The sequence below is a fragment of the Silurus aristotelis genome (assembly GCF_946808225.1).
Source record: "Silurus aristotelis genome assembly, chromosome: 23".
In the NCBI taxonomy this organism is placed as follows: domain Eukaryota; kingdom Metazoa; phylum Chordata; class Actinopteri; order Siluriformes; family Siluridae; genus Silurus; species Silurus aristotelis.
The window spans coordinates 19,260,809-19,287,835 of record NC_139596.1 but is presented as its reverse complement, the minus strand read 5'-3'; the positions used below and the strand labels follow the sequence as shown (position 1 = coordinate 19,287,835).

General features: G+C 41.3%; 2 protein-coding genes and 1 long non-coding RNA gene across 4 annotated transcripts in view; 2 read left to right on the top strand and 1 right to left on the bottom strand.

The window, feature by feature from the left end:
- The first annotated feature begins 566 nt into the window (after positions 1–566).
- rhbdd3 (rhomboid domain containing 3) lies at positions 567–3,521 on the top strand. 2 transcript variants are annotated; one of them, XM_083527452.1, is made up of 5 exons: positions 567–1,043; positions 1,122–1,505; positions 2,329–2,452; positions 2,776–2,970; positions 3,090–3,521. In XM_083527452.1, exons 1-5 carry the CDS (start codon positions 896–898, stop codon positions 3,247–3,249), a joined length of 1,011 nt encoding a protein of 336 aa, XP_083383578.1. In that variant the 5' UTR covers positions 567–895; the 3' UTR covers positions 3,250–3,521. The 2 variants fall into 2 exon arrangements, with proteins under 2 accessions (XP_083383578.1, XP_083383577.1); XM_083527451.1 differs by having other exon boundaries at positions 2,773–2,970.
- A 2,183-nt stretch (positions 3,522–5,704) lies between these two features.
- emid1 (EMI domain containing 1) overlaps positions 5,705–27,027 on the bottom strand; it is a 63,779-nt gene continuing 42,456 nt past the window's right edge. Inside the window, exons 9-16 of the mRNA XM_083527497.1 lie at positions 26,419–26,508; positions 19,875–19,955; positions 17,285–17,328; positions 17,091–17,153; positions 16,954–16,998; positions 15,868–15,912; positions 10,300–10,384; positions 5,705–8,085 (exon numbers count right to left, since the gene is read on the bottom strand). Of these exons, the coding sequence (XP_083383623.1) occupies positions 7,946–8,085; positions 10,300–10,384; positions 15,868–15,912; positions 16,954–16,998; positions 17,091–17,153; positions 17,285–17,328; positions 19,875–19,955; positions 26,419–26,508 (593 nt within the window). The 3' untranslated portion in view covers positions 5,705–7,945. The remainder of the gene's footprint in view (positions 8,086–10,299; positions 10,385–15,867; positions 15,913–16,953; positions 16,999–17,090; positions 17,154–17,284; positions 17,329–19,874; positions 19,956–26,418; positions 26,509–27,027) is intronic.
- On the top strand, positions 14,689–15,476 carry LOC310718587. The gene is made up of 2 exons (XR_014531191.1): positions 14,689–14,811; positions 14,846–15,476. It is a non-coding gene; the product is annotated as an uncharacterized lncRNA (long non-coding RNA).

The following is a 27,027-nucleotide window of genomic DNA, read 5'->3' as shown; positions in this document are numbered from 1 at the left end:
ACGTAAGCAAACGCGGCTGGTCGAAACGCGCATGCGCGGTTCAAACGGTCCCGCTCAGGCGTCTGGGGTCGAATCGCGCATGCGGAGGTTAAAATGCCGGATGTACCAATGTTTACTACGTGAGGGTGGGTGAAAGGTTGGGAGAAACGCATAAACACGTCTCTCTCTCTCTCTCTCTCTCTCTCTCATACTCATTTATACTTATTAATCAGGATATATTTGTTTAATTTGTATTATAAAACGAAAAGCCGCATGTGTACTGTATATACCTTTAGATGAATGTTCTCAAATAAAAATTGACATAATGAAGGAATGTAAGAACAGCAGGAGTTTTTTGGTGCATAAGGTTTAAAAATGTGCTCGTAAATATGTTATTTAAAGATATTACCGTGTATGGAGCTTATATCTATTATCATCTCGTTTCTATTCATGTGTGCAGGTGATGATGATGATGATGATGATGATGGAAACCTGGACTTGGAGTACACAGAGGTGACAATTGAATAGAATAGAAGTGTTAGAAAGGTTTCCTATCCGGCTGGAAGGACCATATTAGGGAGTTTCACTCTCTGGTGTGCGCTGATCAGGAGATTGTACTTGCCCCAGTGAGTCAGTAAAAACATGGTACAGGATTCAGAACACACAAACTTTACTGGGTTTAGAATTGATCGTGTGTGAACATTGTTGTCGGTGATGCTGAAAGGCTCAGTGTTCTGGCCCTTTATACTCTTGATGGAGAAGGTGCACTGTGATGTCATAAGTAACTTATCATGATTGGTAAACTGTATGTCTGCCTCTAGTGGTGAAGCGTGGAAATACAACTGAATGGGAATCCTTTCTTACAAGAATTGAATAGAAATGTTTCACTAATGATCCACCAGGCTGCTGTGTTACCATGTGGCCCTTGTTGTGGTTGGGATCCAGTAGATCAGGTGTGTGTAGTGGCACAACTCTGATCCTGGTCCTGATCTTATTCACCTGGCTTTGTGGAATCCACGCCAGTCTGAGTCTAGGACCGGGAGGTGTCTTCCCAGGTGTCTATGGTACGTTGTGTCTACTGAACCTTCGACCAGATGACAAGTGTTAATTGCTTAATGGAAGATGATGTATTTGCTTTACAGATTTGATCTTCTACGCTGTGAGCCATGAGGAGTTTGTGTCTTTGGTCCACGACGTCGTGCTCTTGCTGTATCTCGGACCTCGGCAGGAGAGGAAATGGGGCACGCTGGTCTTTCTGGTGCTGTCGGTTGTTTCGTCGGTGCTCCTGCCCCCTATTTATGCCCTGTTCCTGTTTGTGACGGGGGATGAAGCCAGTCGGATATGTGGGTACTCGGGCACCCAGTTGGCCCTGCTTGCGGCTCAGTGTCGACAGAGCAAACAGAGACGAACTCTGCGCTGTCTGCCTCCCTGGTCCCTGCCTTGGCTCGTCCTGCTGGTCGATTTGTTCCTTCTTCCGAGCGCTCCAGGGCTTCTCCACTTCTACGCCATATGCCTGGGGCTTAACTGTATCTTTTACCCTGGCTTCTGTCCAGTAATATACAATAATCATATATCTATATATCTATATATCTATCTCCTTCATCTCCTCCATGTGTTATTTTGCAGTCCCATACTATTATCATTCAAAACTTCTCATGAATCTACACTCAGCTCCTCATAACAGCAAAGTGAAAGCAGAATTCTAGAAATTTCTGTACATAAAATAAATAAATAAACTGAAATACCACAGGTCCATAAGTATTCAGACCCTTTGCAAAAACACTTCTCTTGATCGTTCCTGAGATGTTTCTACACCATCACTGGGGTCTACCTGGAAAAGTTGATTGATTGGACATGAGACACACACCTCTCTATTGAGGCCTTGCAGCTGCGCTAAAAACCAAACAAGAGCCTGAGTAAGACACGTGACCAAGAACCTGATGGTCACTCTGACTGAGTTCTGAAGATCCTGTGTGGAGATGGACAAAGTTCCAGAAGGAACTGGATTTATGTCAGAGCCCTGAAAGTGTCTGTCCAGTGACGCTCCTCATCCTCTGCCCCAGCTTACAAGGATTTGCCCTGAACAATGGCAGAAAATCCTCCAGTGTGTAAAACGCTTGATGCATCAAACACCAAAAAGACTGGAGGGTGGAACTGCTGATAAAGGAGCTTCAGCTAAATCACAATTTTACAGACATTTCTAGAACTCTGTTGTCACTGTTATTACGGGGCACTGAGTGTAGATTAAAGAGGAAATCAATTTGAACGATTGTAGTATCAGACCGCAGCATAACCAGGGGGTCTGAATGCACTGTTCATCCCGATATCTGTCCTGAACACATTTTCCAGACAGCAGCGAGTTAACTGAGCTCCTGCAGCGGATCGAGGGTCTGGGAGTGTGTTCCTGCCTGCCAGCGTGGCTTTACATTTCCAATAAATATCAACTACCAACCTACATCAGCTCCACACAGAGGTTCTTACACGATCATACACAGGGTTTCTGTGGGGTCTTCAAAAGTCTAAAAACTGAATTTAGTGCTCAGTTGAGTTCAGTCGCTAAAAACTAAATGTGTTTTTGATGTGCTGAACTCGGTCTTACATTTCATTCTTAATGATCATCAAAAGTTTTCATTTGATTGGTGAAACCTGCAGGAACTCTGTTTATAGGAAATCTTTTCCTGGCAATCCAAACTTCTGTGAAACACAGCTGCCATTAATATAGTGATGTCTCGATTTTTTCTCCTGAACGTTCCCTCACGCCGAGTCTCATATGGGACGCGTGGCTTCTACCAGCAGGTCCCAGCTGGGGGATCACACACACCCCCAAACGTGGGCACACGCCACGCCCGAGTGGCACGGAGAAGCGACGGATGAGCGGATGTTAGACGAGGAGTTGCTGAGAGTGGGCATCCTGGCGTCGTTGCAGGACGCTCCTGAGGACACGCGGGTGGAGAAAGTGGAAGTCCAGAAGTCCTCCGTTTCTTCTCTGAGGTGTGTAATGTGTGTGTGTGCTCCAGCTCTTGCACTCGTTCTGTTTCTGAGTAAATGATTTCTTCCTTTATTATTATCTTTATTATTACTCTGATGATGATGATGATGATGATGATTAGGCTCCAGCAGCTGGAGAAGATGGGTTTCCCCATGGAGAAAGCCGTGGTGGCTCTGGCTGCGACCCCTCACCTGGACGGAGCCATTTCTCTCCTGATCGATGACCAGGTCGGCGAGAACACGGTGGTCGTCTCGAAAGGGAAGAAATCAGCAAACGTGTGACTCGGGGACGCTCAGGGACAACGTGGACACCATCCCATAATACTCACATGAACCAAGTCTCGACTCTTATTCGTATTTATGTTTCTGCTCTTTCTGTCCGGAGCAGAGAAAAAAATAACTGTGACTCATGGTTCTGTAAGTGCGTGTGTGTGTGTGTGTGTGTGTGTGTGTGTGTGTGTGTGTGTAAGAAGTAAGAAATCCCCCCATTCTTCCAGCCATACACTCAGCAAAGTGATTAAAATGTTAATAAAATAAAAATTAGATATGAAAAATTAGATGCAGTTTCCATGTTGGTTTTTTTGATCATAGCAAATAAACAAATAATTAAATGAATGGAAATAAACTTTAGATAAAAAAAATATATATTTTCTTCAAAACCTTTTAATTAACTTATTTATTTATTTATTTATTTATTCCTTATAAATGTACAGTATATATACACTGAAGGATATTTTACTAATTAATAACACTTCATGCAAATTAATTTTAACGGCACTAATTTTATTAACGCACATTTAATACAGCACGCGTTTGAGTTCGACCATTTTTATTAATTAATTATATAAATATAAAAGAGGCAAATTTTAAATCTTCAACTCAACACATTTATTCACGATGTCCTTTTTTACTCAGAGAAAATCAACATAGACCTCCCTCAACAGAGAAATTATTAATCACTAAACATTTGTTCTACTGAAGCGCAGAGTCTCAAATCAAACACTGAAATCCGCCATGATGCACAGATCCGGCAATTAAAACCGTCCGTGTGGAAACATAGCAAAAGTTAATTTTGGTGTTTGGATGATTTTACGTGATTTAACACCAGAATTAAATTAAAACATTTCAAAGAATAGTTTGTGTTCATGCTCTATTTAGAGTTTGGCTTCACTAATAATACATTCTTTTTCATTTATTATTTTTATTAATTAAAAAAAAAAGAAAATTACAGTATTGATAAATGATAAGTGATGGAAAAAAAGAAGATCAGGTTTGATTCATCTTTAAATTGTTATCTCTTCAAAAACTGCAAACACACACACACACACACACACACACACACACACACACACACACACACACACACACACACAGTTACAGCACTCACCACAATTATTGGCACCCCTGGTTAAGATAAGTGGTTTTAGGCTTTTTTAAAAAAACGTTTTATTGCAGGAGCATAATCTCACACTAAAAATTGTAGAAAATTCTAATCTTTAACTAAAGTGAAATCCATGACTAAAAAATAATCCCACAACATAAATGTAATTGAAGAATTGTTGTTTTTACTGTAGTTTTTAAAGTTGATCAGAGTATCTAGAAACTTTTAATGTATAATTTACGACTTCCTGTTTCTCTGTGGAATAAATATGACGTGACACAGAGGCCTGTTTCTCTTATCCACTCTTCAACATGGGAAAGAAAAGAGAACACACCATTCATGTAAGGCAGATGTGTGTTGACCTTCATAAGTCAGGCAACAGCTACAAGAAAATAGCCACTCGCCTTAACGTGCCCATATCTACAGTCAGAGGAATCATTATAAAGATTAAAACAGCTAAAACAGTGAAGGACAAGGGTCGGCGAGGACCAGACCCACAGTGAGGATGGTGAGAGAAGTTCAAAAATCTCCGCAGCTCATTGTTGGAGAACTGCACCAAAGAGTGGCATCTTCAGGTCACAAAGTCTTCATAACAACCATCAGACACTATCTACAGGCCAACAAGCTGTTTGGGAGGCAAAAGCCTTTTCACACCTACAATCACAAACGTAGACGTCTGGAGTTTGCAAAGCGAAACTGGGACTTCAGCTGGGAACTGGGACTTCCGCTGGGGCCGTGTGCTTTGGGCAGATGAGACTATGATAGAGCTTTTTGGCCACAAACACTGAGTGGGTCTGGTGTAAAACAGAAGACGAGTATGTAGAAAAGCACCTCAAGCCCACTGTGACGTATGGTGGAGGATCTGTGATACTGTGGGTCTGTTTCTCTTCCAAAGGCCCTGGGAACCTTGTTAGGGTGCAGGGCATCATGAACTCTTTAAAATACCAGAACAGTTTCAATTTAAACCTGATGGAGTCTGTCAGAAAGCTGAAGATGGATCGTCATTGGGTCTTTCAGCAGGATAATAAATCAAAACATGTGGCAAAATCTACACAAAAATGGTTCAGCAGACACAAAATCCAGCTCCTCTCATGGCTATCTCAGTCCTCAGACCTCAACCTAATTGAAAAACTGTGGGGTGCCAATAATTGTGGCACATTATTTCATATAAAAACAATATTTTTTGATGTGGGATTTTTTTCAACTGAATAATTGTAAAGTTTGGATTTTTCTTTTTTGTATTGTGGTTCTGTAAAGAAATATAGATTTATTAGAAGCCTAAGAATGTACACACACACACACACACACACACACACACACACACACACACACACACACACACACTAAGACAGGAGGTGACACGAAACACTTTATTAGTTTTAACACTTTAAACACGAGGAAAAATCTGAGCAAATCTTTTTTAAGCAGAAAAAAAAAAATACTGAAGGAAAAAAAACATCAACATCAACTAATAATCAATAATTAAATAATGAACATTACGAGAGAAAACACAGACGACGAGTGTTGAAAGAAAAAGACGTCTGAAAGAAATAAAGCTGTGTAGAGAAAAAGTAAAAATTCAAGTCGACATAACTGCAAATTATCATCAATGTATTGAGCTTCAGTGAACAATAAAGACAGAAGATTAAAAAAAAGGTTCTTCAGGGGTTCCTCTAGGCTTTGCTGGTTAATTAAAGCTCTTCAGGTACATAGGATTAATACAGATTCCTCTGAAGGACAGCTGAGGAAGCCTGGACAACCCTCTACAAAACCCTGGACATCATCATAAGGAACCCTGGAGAACCCTCTGAAGACAATGTGACATGATCTTAATTATTCTGTATTTTATAGAAAAAGGGTTTAAATCACACAGAATTTCCTCCACACGTGAGTTGCAGTGAAACGTGACTGAAACCAAGGGCATGTTACACAATTCCAGAATTTTTTTTTTAAACAATTATTATAAACAAAAATTATTGAAACAAACAATTGTCAGATCGTATTTCAGAGTGTGTTTCACAAAAAAAAAAACATCATAATTAGGAAATAAATTTAGGGAAATTTATTGTATTCAATTTCCGGAGAAAAAAGTTAGTGTAAAGAAAAGTATTGTTCATTTTATTATTATTATTAGTTATAATGTAGTAATCATCAAGTCGAGCTTCTTGACTTGACTTGATAATATATGGATCTAAATTTAAATGTTTAGAATTTTCCTCTGAAAGTGAAGCCATTAGCACATGTACATGAACAAACCTGCACCACGCTATGAGAAGGAAAATGTGCAAAAAACAAAACAAAAAAAATAATAAGTTTGACAGACAAATTAGTTTTTTGCACGAGTAGGTGCAATTTTCTTTTCTAGATTAAACTCCAAACCCCGGAAAGTTTCTTGATTAAATCCTGAAATCAGTTGGAACTGATGACTAAATAACTTGCTTTGGTGTGTAATTATAAAAAAAAACACAAAAAAAGAAGCAATAATTAACCCTATATATATATATATATACACACACACATACTCATCGCATGAGCAGCAATCCACAGGGGGCCCAGCACCGACTTACAAAATCCTTAACTTTAAGGGGAATAATTGAGAAATTGTAAGCTGTTATGTTATGGTATTTGTTAAACTAGTGGCATAAGCAGGTAGCAGCCACGATTTAGGAATTTCCTGGCCGAATTTTGGGAAATTGATATAAAAAAAAAAAAGAAAAAGAAAAAAGAAAAAAAATGCAATAGTGTTTCTATGACTTCGACTGCTAATACTAATTAATTATAATGAAGGAATTGTGAGGGTGAGGTTTGTATTTTAGATCATTTATAACATTTGGAAAATATACGGAAATAACAATAATAATAAAGTTATTGGGCTGAAATGTTGTAGCGTGCACTCGGTATTCATTCTACTTGTGTTTGAAATTTAAAGCTCTACGTTTTAGCAGTAAAAATGCAAATAAATAGGTACAGATACACAACGTCATGTCAAAATGTCAAGCTTCAGGAAGTTGGGTTTCAACGTAAAGCCATTTGCGAGTTGTTTCGTTTCACTCCTTCTTCTCTAGAATAAAAAAACAAAACAAATCTAACATAGTGCATTTAATGCTAGGGAGGATAACTACGTTTATTGCTTAAATAGTTGAAAAATGAATAGTGAATACGAGTTTTCCTACATAACGATACATTTCCCAGCTTCCCTAAGGGGTCTGGTAAAATATAGATTTATATATATTCAGCGAATAATAACCTGATGTCCTTCTCCATCCTGTGTACCAGCTTGTATCATCCCCATTTATTGTCCCAAAAACCGTTATTCAAGCACCTTTAGAACGGGTGTACATTTCTCCTTTTATTCCATGGTTTCATGTAAAAGGGAGACAGAAGTTAAAGACTGACTTTCAGTTGAGATGGTGAACTTCAGCAGCACCACTCAGTTCTTTTCCCTGAGGTGTTACCAGCCCCTGACCCACCCAACCCCACCTCTCCCTTATTCAATGTTGTGTTCCAGAAATATTGCGTGGACCTGTGCGTTTACGGTAGGTGTTGTAGGGACTTGTGAGGGTTTGCCAGTCCAAGCTGGAAGGTGTGCTTGATCCTTTAGGACTTCGCTCGGGTTTTAGCCTCGGGAAGAAGAAACGGAGATTTGACCCGGAACGGCAGGACGCCGGCACGCTTGTTGCGGAAGAAGTCTGTCGACTGGGTGCTGAACGAGCCGTCTCCGGATCCTCCATCAGGTTCTGCGTGAGAAATAAAGAAAGGGAACCAGTTAAGTTTAGCCTTCATTTGTGAAAAATGTCTGAACTGGCATTCTAGAAAAAGACATATCTATCACCCTATCATTAATGCTATACAGTACAGGACATGGAGCATTGGATAGTGATGCCTTCGTGAATATTCGTTCTCTTAAACGCAGTTCAATTCTGACATCCATTCCAAGTTGACCTCCAAGCTTACTGAATTTGCCATCAGCACCTCTCTCTGTAATTGGACCTTGGACTCCCATACTAACAAACCATAGTCTGTAAAGTTTGACAATTACAGATCTTCCACGTCTTGGAATACTGGTGTACCACAGGGCTGTGTGCTAAACCCGATCCTCTTCACCCACTACCTGGCGGTACTTCATGGTAAAAGGTGCTTTATACTTAGTAGAAGCACATAATTCTTTCTTTGCTTATTAGAGCACAGGGTCAGCCACGTTACAGTGCCCCTGGAGCACTGAGGGTCAAGGGCCTTGCTCAGGGGCCCCAAGAGTGGCAGTTTGGCAATACCAGAAAATCCCTGACCTTCCAATCAGTAACTCACAGCCTCAGGTGTTGAGTACCCAGAAAAAAACACTTTTACTTTCTAAGAAATCTGAAACAAGTTCAGCTGTCCACCAGTTTCTACTGAACTTTTAGTGCTACACTATAAAAAGCATCTCCAGAGATCAGGTAAGACTTCCCAATAGATCACTGGGTGCAGCTACTTTTCATCACTGATTCTCACTCCTCTACTGTTCTGTTCACTTCTCTACCATGCAGCAAACACTACAGGTGTCTTCACTTTCGCATTAGTACTTCTGTTATACAACCTTGTGTCGAATCAGGATATAGGATTCAGAATCAGGATCCGAGTCTGTGCTCATGCTTCTTTCTGCTGGCAGTGGATGGATCTGAGCAGAGCCACTGCGATCTGGAATTCTAGAAATCCGACAAGTCGCTGTCCAGTTACCTGTCGTCTGCACTGCATAGTGAAGTCTTAATCTTCTAAGCTTAGGTAGATACTGGAGCCCAAATCCCCCAGACCTGCACCTTTTTATATTTCACATAACCTACACTCCATGCTTCAAGCCAGGGGCCACAAACATTTTTTCTGTGAGGGCCACATAATTTTTCCGTTCTTTAAAGGGGGTCGGTCTGGAACAGAAAACGACATGGGCCTGATTGACAACCAGGATTATTATGTAGATTTTATGATGATTTTTAATGTATTTATTTTGCTTTCTAATGCTGGATTGGTTTATTTTGTTCTGCATTGTACAGACAAATGAGCATCACTTTTCAAGAGATATATCACCCATTAAAAAAGCATCATTACCATCATAATAACATCTTTCATATTCATTGCTACTGACATCAATACATTTACTTATTTACGCATGTGATTTGTGGGCAAATTAACAAATAATTAGGCTACGTTAATAACTAGTGGTCAAACGATTTTACCGATACTGATAGCTGGCTTGGATCGTACTTAAATATTCGCCAATAAGCGATTAATCAACTGATATTTTTTAAAATAGATACTGAGTAAATAATATCTAAAAATCAAAAACAACACACGTAAAATAGGTCTGAACTTTATGACAAAAATTAAAAACAGTACTGATTAATGAAACTGTGCTAAAGGAAATAAATCTGAATATATTTTTAAATAAATATCAAATTTGATAAATTATAAATAATAAATCGAGCGCTCTCCGTGCAGCGCACAGTATCACGTGTAAAAACAAAAAGCACTATTAAAAAGCATTATCATCAAATTTCCTTAGCATTGTTCAGAAGTCTGAATGTGGGGGCCGTCATTTGGGGACCCCTGCCTTAAAGACTATAAGATATATGTATAAAGACTTATAATCGCTTGTTCTTGAATTCTTTACCAGTCCAACAGAGGGAAGCGTGTCACGGGTTGCACGATTACCTGGCCAGACGATCGCCTCCAGCAGCTGCACCCTGCGAGCCAGCAGCTCCAAGTCAGCCTGCAAGTCTTGAAACATCTTCAAACTAACGTCCTACCAAAGATCAAGAGCAGTGAGGTTCCTGCATCAGGTTACCAGGGTGCTGCTTGGGGACGGGGCTCTGTCTCGCACTCTCTCTCCCCCCAGTGCCTGTCTGTCCACCTCATTTCCCACCACTCATGACCTGATCTGATCCCCCCCAGACCTCTGACCTTTCACCCTGCCTACTCACCGTGGATACCGATCATAGTCTCGAGGATTAAAACCCTCTCGGCTAAGATCTTCAGGGCCTCACGGATTTGGTGTATGCCGTCCCCCTGCGGAGACAGATGCAGCCGTCAAGTAACGGGAGCGAAGGCCAGACCAAGCGCTTGCCACGATGCAAAGTTGTTTAGTTCTCCAATATTAGAACTCGAAAGGGTTAAACATACGATTCAAGTCATTACAAAATCAAAACAGAACATTAGAGCATGTCATCTCCTGTTTTATATCAGTTTGCTTCTCTTTAGGTCATGCTGTAAGATAAAAAACAAACACACAAACATGCTAAGAACAGACACAGGCACTGTTTTAGTCTGGATCATGCAATAAACACATATACAGAGTAAAATACAAACTTCATCACGAAACAAGACAGGTGTTATAGTTTAAATGCTTTAAATCCTTTCTGTTCACATTTTTGTGGCCCTGAAATGAAACTTTAACGCTCCTGCATCCAAAGACGTCCCACACAATTGTGGAAAAAGCCGGTGTCCCAATACTTATGACAGTAGAAGTGTAAATACATGAAAATATTATTATATCAAAAACACCACCTTTAAACACCTTCTTATTTTCTCACATTCTCCCAGTTATATTTATTAGATTAGATTAATTTCTCTAGATTAGATTCTCTACTGTAGCGCTCACATGTGCGTCAACATGTATGTTGTGTTAAATTTCCATCCTGAGATTAGACTAGATTTTTCTCAATAGGTTGAATTGTACATGCTATATTAAGACAAGATCAGACTTCACTTACAAAGTTAGACTAGATTAAATTACACTAGACTTGATTTTATTTTGTAGATTAGATTACATTTCAATTAATAGGTGTTCTTAGATACAACTTTACAGGTTAGATTGGATTTATAGACCACATTTTACTGGTTAGATTAGATTGTACTCTCCATGTTATATTTCACATGTTATATTTTATTTAAGATATTAGATACTTTATATCATAAAATTTCACTTCATATGTGCAATTAGATTTCACTTTCTAAATGACATTAGATTAGACTCACTACTACATTTCATACCGTATAACACATTCAATTTCACGTTAAAGATTAGACTCAATTTCTCCCAATATGCTGCATTTCACATGCAACATTTGATTAGATGTCACATTATAGGTGCTATAAGATTTTATTCTCTAGTTTAGATTAGACTCACTACTCTAGTTTTCACATTATATAATCCTTAAATATTTTCTCCAGAGATTAGATTTGATTAGATTGCTCTAAATAGGTTGCGTTTCACATTATATGAAATGAAATATTGCAGGTCAAGATTAGACTTTACTTCCAAGGTTAGATTAGATTTCACTAGACTTGTTTCCGGTCTGTAAAGTGGATTCAATTTCACTCAATTAGTGATTATAGATGTAACATTATAGATTACACTGATATTTGAGACCGCATTACATAGACATTTTTTATTCTCCCTCTATGAGTGAACATGTTTGTGTAATCTCTGGAGCGCTCCTTGAACCTTCATCTGTGATCTTTGTGGTTGCGATGATGGAATTGGACATGCTATTGAAGGAGTGTTGAAGCTGGTGGATCAGACACTTGGTGTAATTATCATTTTTTTTCATTAAAGCTACAGTTAAGCTTTTCATGGCTCTCGGAGGAAATCCGATACATGTCAAGGGATCTATTTCGCAGGACGTGGGGGTACCATCATCGAGGAGGTTACTGATGACTCGCTCATGAACTCAGAACAGGGTTATTTACAAATCAGTGCATGTGAAGGGGGAAGGAGACGATCGGCCCGAGCCAAGCACAACAGTTCTGCTGTAATGAGAGGACGGCTTATTGTTCCTGCCTAGAGGTTACAAATCAGTATGAAAACAATGGAGTGATACACAGGGAATTGTGTGTGTGTGTGTGTGTGTGTGTGTGTGTGTGTGTGTGTGTGTGTGTGTAGGGGGAGGGGGGGTGACGTAGAAGTCTCCTGAAGCTTAGATGGAGAAAGAGACGTTGCGGCGGTGTAATGAGACAGTAAATCATCACTGTATTGTGATTAATGCCGTTTCTGTATATTTTGTACTACAGTATCACCAGGTGTCACGTTACCAGAACCAGGTCCAAAATAATGATCTCTGAGGCTTCAGGCTGCTAAAAAAAGGCAGCGGGAAATAAAGCAAGGCAGGTGTCGACCGTGACAGAGGACAGAAGTGATCCGGACAGACAGTTCATTTGTTTAAGCGGAAATCTTCTGTGGCTGTTAAAGTGGAGCTCAGGGATGAGAGCAGCAGGCAGACAGGAAGTTCACAAGCATCATGAGGTGAGGCCATGCAGAAGCAGTGCATTGTGGGAAACTCGAGAATAACTGTATCCACTTACACTCCTAACCCCCCCCCCCCCACACACACACACACACATACACACACCCAAATCCCAATACAGCAGCGAAGGTGATCCATTACACACCCCCAATTACTCACACACTAAAACACACGGAATACCGCTGACACACACACACACACACACACACACACACAAATTCACTTATCTGAATTAAAGGAACACTCCAGAATCTTCTCCAGGACTTCATCTCTCTCTACTCTGTACTTTAGCCTGTACCTTTTTCCTCACATCATCAAGCTAGATTGGATTTCTCCCACTAGGTTAAATTCTGGTTCATAGCTCGGATCAGATTTCTCCCATTAGGTTAGATTTTGTTTGTTGGTTAGATTAGATTTCACAAATTAGTTTAGATTCAGTGTGATATGTTCAATTAGATTTTACCCACTAGGTCAGATTCGACATGATAGAACAGATTACATTTAACTGATTTTACCCTTCAGGCTGCATTCCACTTGTTAGGTTAGATTAGATTTCACCCATCAGGTAAACATCTAGCCTGAATGGTGAAGTGTATTCCATTTGTTTAATTAGATTTCACCCATACGGTTACATTCCACTTGAATTAATTTGAATAAAAATTCACCTACTAGGTTAAATTCTACTTGTTAGAGTAGATTAGATTTCATGCATTAAGTCAGAGTCATGTGAGTTAGATTAGATTTTACATAGGAGTTTGATCTAATTGCTAGGTTAGCCTAAACCTTACTTAGTTAGGTTAGATTGGGTTTGATAGGTTGGATTAGATTTCAACCTTCAGGTTGGATTCCCCTTGTTAGTTAAATACGATTTTAGATGAGTTAGATTAGATTTTACCTATTAGGTTAGATTCCACTTCCTAGGTTTGATTTAGCAAATTTGGTTACTTTCTACTTGCTAGGTTAGATTAGATTTTACTTATTAGGTTAATTCCATTAGATTTATCCAATAGGTCAAATTACACTTGATAGATTAGATTAAATTTCACCAACTAAGTTAGATTCCACTTAATGAATTAGATTTCGCTCATTGGGTTAAAATCTGACTGTTAGGTTGATTAGATATTAATTAAGATTTTACCACTCAAAACATTTGTTTAGATTTCACACATTAATTTTTATTCTACTTACTAAATCAGACTAGATCATGCCTATTAGGTTAATTGGACTTAATAGGTTGGATTAGATTTCAGATGCTTTATTAGATTAGATGTCAATAAATAGGTAAATTAGACTAGAATATACATGCTAGTTTTGATTTACTCCATAAATTAGATTACATCAGCTCTCGTCCTGGTTCAGATTTCACCCTCTGGGTTAGATTAGATTTCATGCACTAGTTGACCTTTCACATGTTAGATTAGATTTATTTACATAAAGCCCTAAACATAATTTAATACATTCTGGAGCGCTCCTTTAACCTTGACTTTGACCTTGACCAGTGACTGTGTGTGTATGCCGAGCCTGGAGGATCAGACAGTGGGTGGAGTCAGTAGGTGGGAGTGGGAGGATCAGACAGTGAACACTCAGTGAGACAGCACCCCACCACCAACACAACAAACAAACAATAACACCACACACAAAGTAAACAATGCCCATGTACGCTGACCAGGAAAACATTCGTTTCAGACTGTACATCATGTCACAAAATAGATCGGGCCCACCTGAGACTGTCCAAATATATTACCCACTGTCTAAGTCACAATTTAGATTAGATTAACTTTGATAGATTTGATAAGATTTTTGCCTACTAGGCAAGATTCCACTTCACATACTAGTTTATTTGCCTTGATTACATTTCTCTTTCTAGATTAGATTATCTCTAGTTATTTCTGGTTTGATAAGATCTAATCTTCTAGGTATAATTGGATTTTGATTAGTCAGGTCAGATTACATTTCTCTTACTAGTTTGGATTGGATTTCCATTGCTAATTTTCTATAACAGACAATTTTCTATCAGGTTAGGTTTGTCTTACTATGTTAGATTAGATTTTTCTCACAGTCATAAATCAGGTTACTCTTGCTAGGTTAGATTAGATCAAACTCGCTAGGTTATGTAAATTCCCTTGATATCCTGGATTAACTTTCACATGCAAGTTAAATGACATTTGACTCATTGATTTGTCTCGCTAGGTTAAATGAAGTTACATTAGATTTTACTCACTAGGTTACAATTTATTTGGTAAGGTAGATTAGATATCACTTGCAGTTTAGATCACATTCGAATAATTCAAATCAGATTTGTCTTTCTAGATTAGAGTTATTTGTTAGGTTTGATCAGATTTGATTTCATTCTCTAGCTTGGATTATAGTTCATTTACTAGGTTTGATTTGTCCTGCTAGGTTGGATTAGATTAGATAGTTTAGATTAGACAGTTTTAATAAAAGATAAGGGGCTTCCTGATTTGTCCAAGTGAACCTCCCACTGGTATCCCCATACCCATGGTTTGCTCCTCCCACATTGCATCTAAAAGGAAGCAGGTGTTTGATTAGACCTTGTCCTTTTCCTGGGGCTTCAGGTTTCAGGTCAGTGTACCTGGGCAACTCAGCAGCAGTGCTGTGACCATCACAACAAAAATGAGCCCAATCAAACCCAACACGCACAGGAAGTGAGCGAGTGAGAGTGAAGCAGCTTCCTGTCAGTGCAGGTTCCATCTGAAACCCCTCATCAGATCGGTCTGAGGGAACGTGCACTGAGGGATAATGCGTGATGGTAAAAAATCTCTCGCGCGCACACACACACACACACACACACACACACACACACACACACACACACACACACACACACACACACACACACACACACACACACGCACCAGCACGGTGTAAAAAACCTGCAACATTCTGATCAGGGAAAAATAAAGTGTTACAGCGGAGACACATGTCCTGCTCTCTCCTGTAGGGGTCAGAGTTTTTAGCGAGGGTATTAGGGGCAGCAGTAAATCTGTCACACACACACACACACACACACACACACACACACACACACACACACACACACACACACACGCACCAGCACGGTGTAAAAAACCTGCAACATTCTGATCAGGGAAAAAGAAAGTGTTACAGCGGAGACACATGTCCTGCTCTCTCCTGTAGGGGTCAGAGTTTTTAGCGAGGGTATTAGGGGCAGCAGTAAATTTGTCACACACACACACACACACACACACACACACACACACTTACCGGAAGTCCTTTCTCACCCGGCTCTCCCTTCAGTCCTCGTTCACCCTGCAAGTAAACAACATCCAGTTACCACTGCTTTTTACAGTAAATACCCATCACAGCACTGAAAGAAAGAAAGATGAAGGTGATGGAGATAAACAAAGTGAAGTGAGGCGAGTGGAGGGCGGAGCTAGACGGAACCAGCGGGAAGAAACGGGTGCACTCGGGCGGGCGCAGGAGAAGGAAGTGAGGGGCAGCGGGTGCTAAAAAGAGCAAGTGTGCTGATCCGCGAGGAGACGTGTGGACATCAAGTGGAAAGGAGTCCTGAACCCAGGCATGAGACTGGAGAGGAAATTGCCAGACTGAAAGTTAAAGTGAATAAAGTGATAACGTGATGGAGGTGAGGAAGGTGAGGGATTTGATGGGGGTGAGGGATTTGATGGGGGTGAGGAAGGTGAGGGATTTGGTGGAGGTGAGGAAGGTGAGGGATTTGATGGAGGTGAGGGATTTGATGGTGGTAAGGAAGGTGAGGGATTTGATGGAGGTGAGGAAGGTGAAGGGATTGATGGAGGTGAGGAAGGTGAAGGAATTGATGGAGGTGATGACCGAGGGGATGAAAGTAAGGAAGCTAAGAAAGGTGAAGAATGTAAAGGTGGCATTAGAAGTGATGGAAGTAAAAGTAGATGGAGATCAGGGTGGTGATGAAGCTGAGGAAAGCGATGGAAGTAACAGTGGGGATAGAGTTCAAGGTGATGGAATTGAAGGAGGTGAGGAAAATGATCAAAGTAAAGAAGGAAGATGGGGAAGGTGATAGAGGTGATGGTGGAGATGAGGATAGTGATGAAGGTGATTGAGATAATTGCGGTGACTGTGGTGATGGAGATGTGGAAGGTAAAGCTAGAGAGGAAGTTGATGAAGATGTGGAAGGTGATGGGAAGATGTGGAAGGAGATGTGGAAGGTGATGGAGATGATTGCGTTGACTGTGGTGATGGAGACGTGGAGGGTGATGGAGATGATTGCGGTGACTGTGGTGATGGAGATGTGGAGGGTGATGGAGATCTAAAAGTTGATGGTAGTGAGGATGCTGACTGAGGTAGAAATCTTACTGGCTCTCCTTTGAAGCCCCTCTCTCCTGGATACCCCAGAGGCCCCTGCAGGGAGAGAAGGTTGGTGTCAGTGTGAGGATGGGTGGAGATGAAGATAAAACCAGGTAAAGTTTACACTTTTAATGTTTCACACTCACCCTCTCTCCTCGCTCTCCTTTTGGTCCTGTGGGTCCTGGTGCACCAGGGGAACCGGGCTTTCCCTGAGAGAATGGAACATAACATACACACACATTAAACCACCACCACACACACACACACACACACACACACACACAGAGGTCCATTAAAAAAAAAATCACAGTTCCTGCTGTGAAAGTGTGTTTTAGCTCACACTTGGTCCAGTAGGTCCTGGGGGTCCAGCTGGTCCATGAGCTCCTACAAAGGGAAACAGGACGCATCAGATACTCCTATAACATTAACACTGTCTGATCTCTAATGTTCATCTCACTCAGTATAAAGCATCATGGAGTTAACACACTGTACGGACAAAAGTTTGTGGACACCTGAGCATAAGATTGGTCTGTGCTTCTTCTTGAACATCTCGTTCAGCATTTAAACCACGTTCGCTGTTATAATAAACAACTCTTCTGGGAAGATGTTCCTCTGAGGTGAGGAGACCTGGGGTGCTGTCAGGGTTCACATTTATCCCAAAAGTGTTCAATAGGGTTTATAGCAGGAGATCTTCCACTTCAACACCATGGAAAGCCGATGTTCATTGAGCTGGATTTGTGCACAGGGGCATTGCCATGCTGGAACAGGTTTGGGTCTCCCAGATCAGTTAAAGGGAGAATCCAGATTTGTAGAGTGTGAGCGGAATTGAGAACATGTGGATTGTTCTCCGACGATCATCATGCACGAGTTGCTGAACGGTTTCGATGTTTTTGGGGGTGGAGCTCTTCGAAGGTCTTCCTGATCTCTTATCTTCTTCCAGTGATGTTCTTCAGGTCTTGAAGCGAGTGCGCCGCTCGAAACCTCAAACGTCTCTGTGGCAGATTTGTCCAGAATTTCACGTTTGCTTTGTTCTAACTCGCTGTTGGTGATGAAATGGCAGACGTGGGAACACACGTGGGTCAGAAGAGCACCAGTTACACCATCAGTCTCCAAACTCCAAACCCTCATACAGTATAATTTTATTATCATTACTCTGTAAAACACTACACCCCCAAAAAAATCCCTTTTTTTCCTCCCTCACACAAACATCTCGACTCCAAACCCCGAGCGGAATCAGTCGACTAATAAAACACAATGAAATACAATCCTGTTCATGATCTTCTCCCTGAGCGAGCGTTCTGGCCTTTACCAGATAAAGACGTGATAATAAATCACGCAGCACATTTCATAACGTCATCGTACAGCCGCCAGACGCACGAGCAGATAAACGCTAAACCGCTCCAGAGACGGCGGAGACGGCGTTTATAAACCGACACACAGCTCCGAGTTAGATCCAGACACGAGTCCGGGAATCACGTCCTCGCCATCGAGGTCACGGACGTTTTATTCCCCAATAAAAACCGACACGGCCGTAAAATATCCCCCGACGCGTCTCCGAGGAACCGAGCACAGCTGGAAACAACCACTGGAGAGAATTTGGGCTTGAATTCTCCTAATTAATAATGATTTTATTAAAAAATAAATAAATCATATGAGATAAGTCACGGAGATAAAGTTCTCCTGAGAAAATAAATAAATAAATAAATAAATAAATAAACTGTTCCAAACCAATGAGTGCGTCACTGTTCAAATATAAATAATTTAAGAATTATAATAATTTATTTTCACATTTAAAAAAATATTTTTTTTAAGTAATTGCAAAAATATATTTAAATATTTATTCTTAATATTACGAGACTTTATATCTTCAAATTAAATGTTCTTTTTATCTTTTAATATAAATCTCTCGCTCGTCTTTCCAAAAGCTTGTGGATGTTCCCATTTCCCCCAAAGTTTTTGTGATGTTCACACAGAGATTTGTGGAGATTCATTCTGCTACATGTGTGTGAGTAAAGTCAGGTTCTGATGTAGGTGAGAAGGTGAGGAGGTTCCTGGGGTGCAGGCAGCGTTCACATTCATCCCAAAAGTGTTCCATATGGTTTATAGCAGGAGATCTGCACACATCGTCCAACCTGTGGGAAGCAGATCTTCATGAAACTGGATTTGTGCACAAGGGCATCGTCATGCTGGAACAGGTTCGAGTGGCATTGAGGAGAAGCAGAACCAGGGTTATCCAGGGTCATCCAGGGTCATCCAGGGTTATCCAGGGTTATCCAGGGTCTGTGTGCTGGTTAGAAGGTGAGGTAAAGGCAGGGGAGGGAAGTGTGTGTCTTTGTTTTAATTGAGTTGGGTATAGTGTGGATGAGGCTGGATCTGCTGTTCTTCATTATCAGGAACATCTGATGAGTCTGATGGTGGTGTGAGATCATAACAGCTGGTACTGGGATTTTGATTTGTACTGCATTTGCTCTTCCACCGTACAGCTCTGGGGGACCGTGAAGGTCTTCAGCATGACGCTATACATCATCCTCTTCAAACCCAACTACAGACCAGCGTGAGCTATGGTTGGAGGCGGAGTCACTCGGGAGGAGGCCACACCCCTGGTTACATCCAGCAGGAAAACACTACTAGAATAATAGTATTACTGTTATTATTTCTCAGTAGTGAACAGACGGATTTAATACGGAGCCAAAAGTCTTTTTATTGTTCATAAAAAAAAGTTTAAAAAAGAAGCGCTTCTCCAACCAGGACGCGCCAATGATCATGTGACCTTTATAAACCAGTCATGTGATATTAACAGTGTGGAAAGATTTATACTCGATTTTCAATCAGATATTATTAAATCTGCATGTGCATGTGCATGTGATGGTATTCTGCTGTGTGTGCGTGTGTGTGTGTGTGTGTGTGTGTGTGTGTGTATCAAAACTGACCTGTGGGTCCCGGAGGCCCCTGAGCAGGAACCAGTCGAGGATCGGGAAAACTATTGGACAGCAGCAAGTTTTTCTTCTCACCTGTAAACACACACACACACACACACACACACACACACACACACACACACACACACACACACACACACACCATGAGTGTTAGAGATCAGAAACACTCCTTTCTGACTTCAAATCAGTGATTTTCTTTCTTTCTTTTTTTCTTTCTGGTGTGGTGTTACCCTCTGTCCTGTAGATGGTGCTGTTCTCACACAAAAAAGTGTACTTTTTCTCTCTCTCTCTCTCTCTCTCTCTCTCTCTCTCTCTCTCTCTCTCTCTCTCTCTCTCTCTCTCTCGCGAAACAATGTGTGTGTGTGTGTGTGTGTGTGTGTGTGTGTGTTTTGTATGTTCATTGTTGCACAGTGAGAAAAGAAACAGAGAAAACGTTTCACTACATCACAGATACACACTGGTGAAAAGTATCAGGGCACCTGTCATTTCTACTCTGGTGTAGTTCTTCCTCAAACTGGTCCACAAACTTGGACATACACAATTGTATCTGAGTCTTTGGATGCAGGAGCATGAGACTTTCCCTTTGCCTATTCCAGCTCAATGAAGATCTGCTTTCCATGGTTGGAGTGGAAGATCTCCTGGGATGAATGTGAACACTGGCCTGACCTTCTCACCTACATCACTACCTGACTTCACTAACATTATGCTCAGGTGTCCACAAACTTTTGGCCATAGAGCGTATGTAATACGGATGTAATGGATGACTTCCATTATCGACATTATATTATATTATTACACGACACCCATAATCCAGATGTTGTGCGGTTTTGTTTTTTTACATTTTTCATTCGAATGCGTCATTTTGGACACGCTCCCTAACTACTGACGTCTCCCTTATGTCCAATATCATCTAACACAGATCACACTCACAAGAGTCTAATCGTTAATGAACGTGACAAATCAGACGAATGATCCGAAGAATAAAAAAATAACACATCTGATCTCGTTAACTCGGATCTGCATCCGCTAGAGCTTTCAGTCCTGAACTGATGAGAGGAAACGAGACAAAAAACACAAAAAAAAGCTGAAAAATTGTTCTGGATTACCTGAGTTCACCCAGGGCATGTGAGAAACAGTGCTACACACACACACACACACACACACACACACCATGACTCCACCCTGCTGTTTGACTCCTCACACACATCTGGAAGTGGTTGAGTGACATCAGTGTCAGATGTAAGACAGACAGGTCTGTTTTTCCCTCAGCATGGGGCTGCAGCGTCTCACCCCGTCTCAACCCATCTCACCCTGTCCACCCCGTCCACCCCTCTGTCTCTCCACCCTGCCCACGCTCACGCACAGAGACCCGAACCATCATCTTATCTTCTAGAACCTCATCACCTTCAGATCAACAGAAACACCAACACTTCATATGGACTTGAGAATTCACTTGCTGTAGATCCTGCTGGACCACACGGCCAGAATTACTGACTAGTTCTCCTGATGATGGTGATGATAACGGTAGATGTGGTGATGGTGATGATGACGGTGATGGTGATGATGGTGATGATGGTGATGATAACGGTAGATGTGGTGATGGTGATGATGGTGATGATAACGGTAGATGTGGTGATGGTGATGGTGATGATAACGGTAGATGTGGTGATGGTGATGGTGATGATAACGGTAGATGTGGTGATGGTGATGGTGATGATAACGGTAGATGTGGTGATGGTGATGATGGTGATGATAACGGTAGATGTGGTTATGGTGATGATGGTGATGATAACGGTAGATGTGGTTATGGTGATGATGGTGATGATAACGGTAGATGTGGTGATGGTGATGATGGTGATGATAACGGTAGATGTGGTGATGGTGATGATGGTGATGATAACGGTAGATGTGGTGATGGTGATGATGGTGATGATAACGGTAGATGTGGTGATGGTGATGGTGATGATAACGGTAGATGTGGTGATGGTGATGATGGTGATGATAACGGTAGATGTGGTGATGGTGATGATGGTGATGGTGATGATGGTGATGATAACAGTAGATGTGGTGATGGTGATGATGGTGATGATAACGGTAGATGTGGTGATGTGATGGTGATGATGATGATGGTGATGATAACGGTAGATGTGGTGATGTGATGGTGATGATGATGGTGATGATAACGGTAGATGTGGTGATGTGATGGTGATGGTGATGATGATGGTTATGATGATGATAACGGTAGATGTGGTGATGTGATGGTGATGATGGTGATGATAACGGTAGATGTGGTGATGTGATGGTGATGATGATGGTGATGATAACGGTAGATGTGGTGATGATGATGGTGATGGTGATGATGATGGTGATGATGACGGTAGATGTGGTTATGGTGATGATGGTGATGATAACGGTAGATGTGGTGATGGTGATGATGGTGATGATAACGGTAGATGTGGTGATGGTGATGATGGTGATGATAACGGTAGATGTGGTGATGGTGATGATGGTGATGATAACGGTAGATGTGGTGATGTGATGGTGATGATGATGATAGTGATGATAACGGTAGATGTGGTGATGTGATGGTGATGATGATGGTGATAACGGTAGATGTGGTGGTGATGGTGATGATGATGGTTATGATAACGGTAGATGTGGTGATGTGATGGTGATGATAACGGTAGATGTGGTGATGTGATGGTGATGGTGATGATAACGGTAGATGTGGTGATGTGATGGTGATGATGATGGTGATGATAACGGTAGATGTGGTGATGATGACGGTGATGGTGATGATGGTGAAGATGGTGATGATAACGGTAGATGTGGTTATGGTGATGATGGTAATGATAACGGTAGATGTGGTTATGGTGATGATGGTAATGATAACGGTAGATGTGGTTATGGTGATGATGGTGATGATGACGGTAGATGTGGTGATGGTGATGATGGTGATGATAACGGTAAATGTGGTGATGGTGATTATGGTGATGATAACGGTAGATGTGGTGATGATGACGGTGATGATGGTGATGGTGATGATGGTGATGATAACGGTAGATGTGGTTATGGTGATGATGGTGATGATAACGGTAGATGTGGTTATGGTGATGATGGTGATGATAACGGTAGATGTGGTGATGGTGATGATGGTGATGATAACGGTAGATGTGGTGATGGTGATGATGGTGATGATAACGGTAGATGTGGTGATGGTGATGGTGATGATAACGGTAGATGTGGTGATGGTGATGATGGTGATGATAACGGTAGATGTGGTGATGGTGATGATGGTGATGGTGATGATGGTGATGATAACAGTAGATGTGGTGATGGTGATGATGGTGATGATAACGGTAGATGTGGTGATGTGATGGTGATGATGATGATGGTGATGATAACGGTAGATGTGGTGATGTGATGGTGATGATGATGGTGATGATAACGGTAGATGTGGTGATGTGATGGTGATGGTGATGATGATGGTTATGATGATGATAACGGTAGATGTGGTGATGTGATGGTGATGATGGTGATGATAACGGTAGATGTGGTGATGTGATGGTGATGATGATGGTGATGATAACGGTAGATGTGGTGATGATGATGGTGATGATGATGGTGATGATGACGGTAGATGTGGTTATGGTGATGATGGTGATGATAACGGTAGATGTGGTGATGGTGATGATGGTGATGATAACGGTAGATGTGGTGATGGTGATGATGGTGATGATAACGGTAGATGTGGTGATGGTGATGATGGTGATGATAACGGTAGATGTGGTGATGTGATGGTGATGATGATGATAGTGATGATAACGGTAGATGTGGTGATGTGATGGTGATGATGATGGTGATAACGGTAGATGTGGTGGTGATGGTGATGATGATGGTTATGATAACGGTAGATGTGGTGATGTGATGGTGATGATAACGGTAGATGTGGTGATGTGATGGTGATGGTGATGATAACGGTAGATGTGGTGATGTGATGGTGATGATTATGGTGATGATAACGGTAGATGTGGTGATGATGACGGTGATGGTGATGATGGTGAAGATGGTGATGATAACGGTAGATGTGGTTATGGTGATGATGGTAATGATAACGGTAGATGTGGTTATGGTGATGATGGTAATGATAACGGTAGATGTGGTTATGGTGATGATGGTGATGATGACGGTAGATGTGGTGATGGTGATGATGGTGATGATAACGGTAAATGTGGTGATGGTGATTATGGTGATGATAACGGTAGATGTGGTGATGATGACGGTGATGGTGATGATGGTGAAGATGGTGATGATAACGGTAGATGTGGTGATGTGATGGTGATGATTATGGTGATGATAACGGTAGATGTGGTGATGATGACGGTGATGGTGATGATGGTGAAGATGGTGATGATAACGGTAGATGTGGTTATGGTGATGATGGTAATGATAACGGTAGATGTGGTTATGGTGATGATGGTAATGATAACGGTAGATGTGGTTATGGTGATGATGGTGATGATGACGGTAGATGTGGTGATGGTGATGATGGTGATGATAACGGTAAATGTGGTGATGGTGATTATGGTGATGATAACGGTAGATGTGGTGATGATGACGGTGATGGTGATGATGGTGAAGATGGTGATGATAACGGTAGATGTGGTTATGGTGATGATGGTAATGATAACGGTAGATGTGGTTATGGTGATGATGACGGTAGATGTGGTGATGGTGGTGATGATAACGGTAGATGTGGTTATGGTGATGATGGTGATGATAACGGTAGATGTGGTTATGGTGATGATGGTGATGATAACGGTAAATGTGGTGATGGTGATGATGGTGATGATAACGGTAGATGTGGTGATGGTGATGATGGTGATGATGGTGATGATAACGGTAGATGTGGTGATGTGATGGTGATGGTGATGATGGTGATGATAACGGTAGATGTGGTGATGTGATGGTGATGGTGATGATGGTGATAACGGTAGATGTGGTGATGTGATGGTGATGATAACGGTAGATGTGGTGATGTGATGGTGATGATGATGGTGATGATAACGGTAGATGTGGTGATGTGATGGTGATGGTGATGATAACGGTAGATGTGGTGATGATGATGGTGATGGTGATGATGACGGTGATGGTGATGATGGTGAAGATGGTGATGATAACGGTAGATGTGGTTATGGTGATGATGGTGATGATAACGGTAGATGTGGTGATGTGATGGTGATGATGATGATGGTGATGATAACGGTAGATGTGGTGATGTGATGGTGATGATGATGGTGATGATAACGGTAGATGTGGTGATGTGATGGTGATGGTGATGATAACGGTAGATGTGGTGATGATGATGGTGATGATGATGGTGATAACGGTAGATGTGGTGATGTGATGGTGATGGTGATGATAACGGTAGATGTGGTGATGATGATGGTGATGGTGATGATGATGGTGATGATGGTGATGGTGATGATGGTGAAGATGGTGATGATAACGGTAGATGTGGTTATGGTGATGATGGTGATGATAACGGTAGATGTGGTTATGGTGATGATAACGGTAGATGTGGTGATGGTGAAGATGGTGATGATAACGGTAGATGTGGTTATGGTGATGATAACGGTAGATGTGGTGATGGTGAAGATGGTGATGATAACGGTAGATGTGGTGATGGTGATGGTGATGATGGTGATGATAACGGATGTTCTGAGCAATGTAAAGAAAAAAACGGGGAACAGTATAAAACAGTAAAGGAGAACAGTACAAAAAAAGAAAGAGAAGAAGAGAGGAGGAAGAAAAAAAAACAAGTAGAGAACAAAGAAGGGGTGCAAAAGAGGAGAGAACAGAGTATGATGAGGAGGAGAATAGAAGGTAAAAAAAGAAGGAAGAAGGATAGAGAAGCAGTGAAGGTATAGAGTAAAAAAAACAGAGGTGATTTAGGGATGAAAAGAGGAGAAAAGTGGAAAAAGTAGGAGAAAATAAAAAGGAGGGGTCAAATAGGAAGAGCAAGAAGAGAAAGCAAGCAAGAAAGCAAGAAAGCAAGCAAGCAAGAAGGAAAGAAAGAAAGAAAGAAAGAAAGAAAGAAAGAAAGAAAGAAAGAAAGAAAGAAAGAAAGAAAGAAAGAAAGGGTGTAATGTGAGGACAAAAGTGGATGTAAGATGTGAGTGGACATGTTTAGACATGAGTAGAAGTGAGGGGACATAAGTGGACGTGATAAGATGCAAGTGAATGTGAGTGGACATAATTAGATGTGAGTTAATGTAATTAGACATGATTGGACATAAGTGAATGTGATTAGACATAATTAGATGTGAGGGGACATGACTGGACAAGAAGACGTGAGTGGACATGATTAGACACGAGTGGATGTGATTAGAGGCAAGCGGGCATGATTAGATGTGAGGACATGAAAAGACATGATAAGACTCAAGTGGACATGATTAGATGCGAGGGGATTAGTGGACATGATTAGACATGAGTGGATGTGGTTGGATGTGTTTAAACTTGAGTGCTGTCTTACTGTCTTCAGCAACAGGTGCTGGGGGTCCGGGTGGTCCTGGAGGTCCAGGTAAACCCTTTGCTCCTGGAAGCCCTGGTGGCCCCCGAGGACCTGTAAAAGAAAGGAGAGGAACCATGAGGAACGATTCCCATCACTCTGAGCTCCACCAGCACCACATACTAAGAGAGATTCTTGAATAACATGGAGAGCAGACAGGCAGAAAGCCCACTTCTCCAGAACCCTCCCTCCCTTGTTTCCCTCTATCCACCTCTCTCTCTCTCTCCCCATCTCTCTCTCCCTCTCTGTCTGTCTCTCATGGGTACACAATTATAAGGCGCTGTTCTTCTCCTAGGAGCCAGAAGAAACACGAGAAACTTCACCGTGTCCTTTATCCTTTATGCTCCCTTATCTCTCTATCACAAGACAGAGGGAGAAAGAGAGGGAGAGCGTGAGATGGAAAGAACAAAAAGCCAGGTGAAAATGAGAAGCGAAAAAATACTACAGGTTAAAAAAAACAAAACAAACAAGGGACAAACAGAGAAAGAAAAAGAATAAAGCAGTGAAGAACAAGAAATGCAGAAAAAATCCATCAGAAACAAAGACGAATAAAATTAAACAAAATGACAAGAT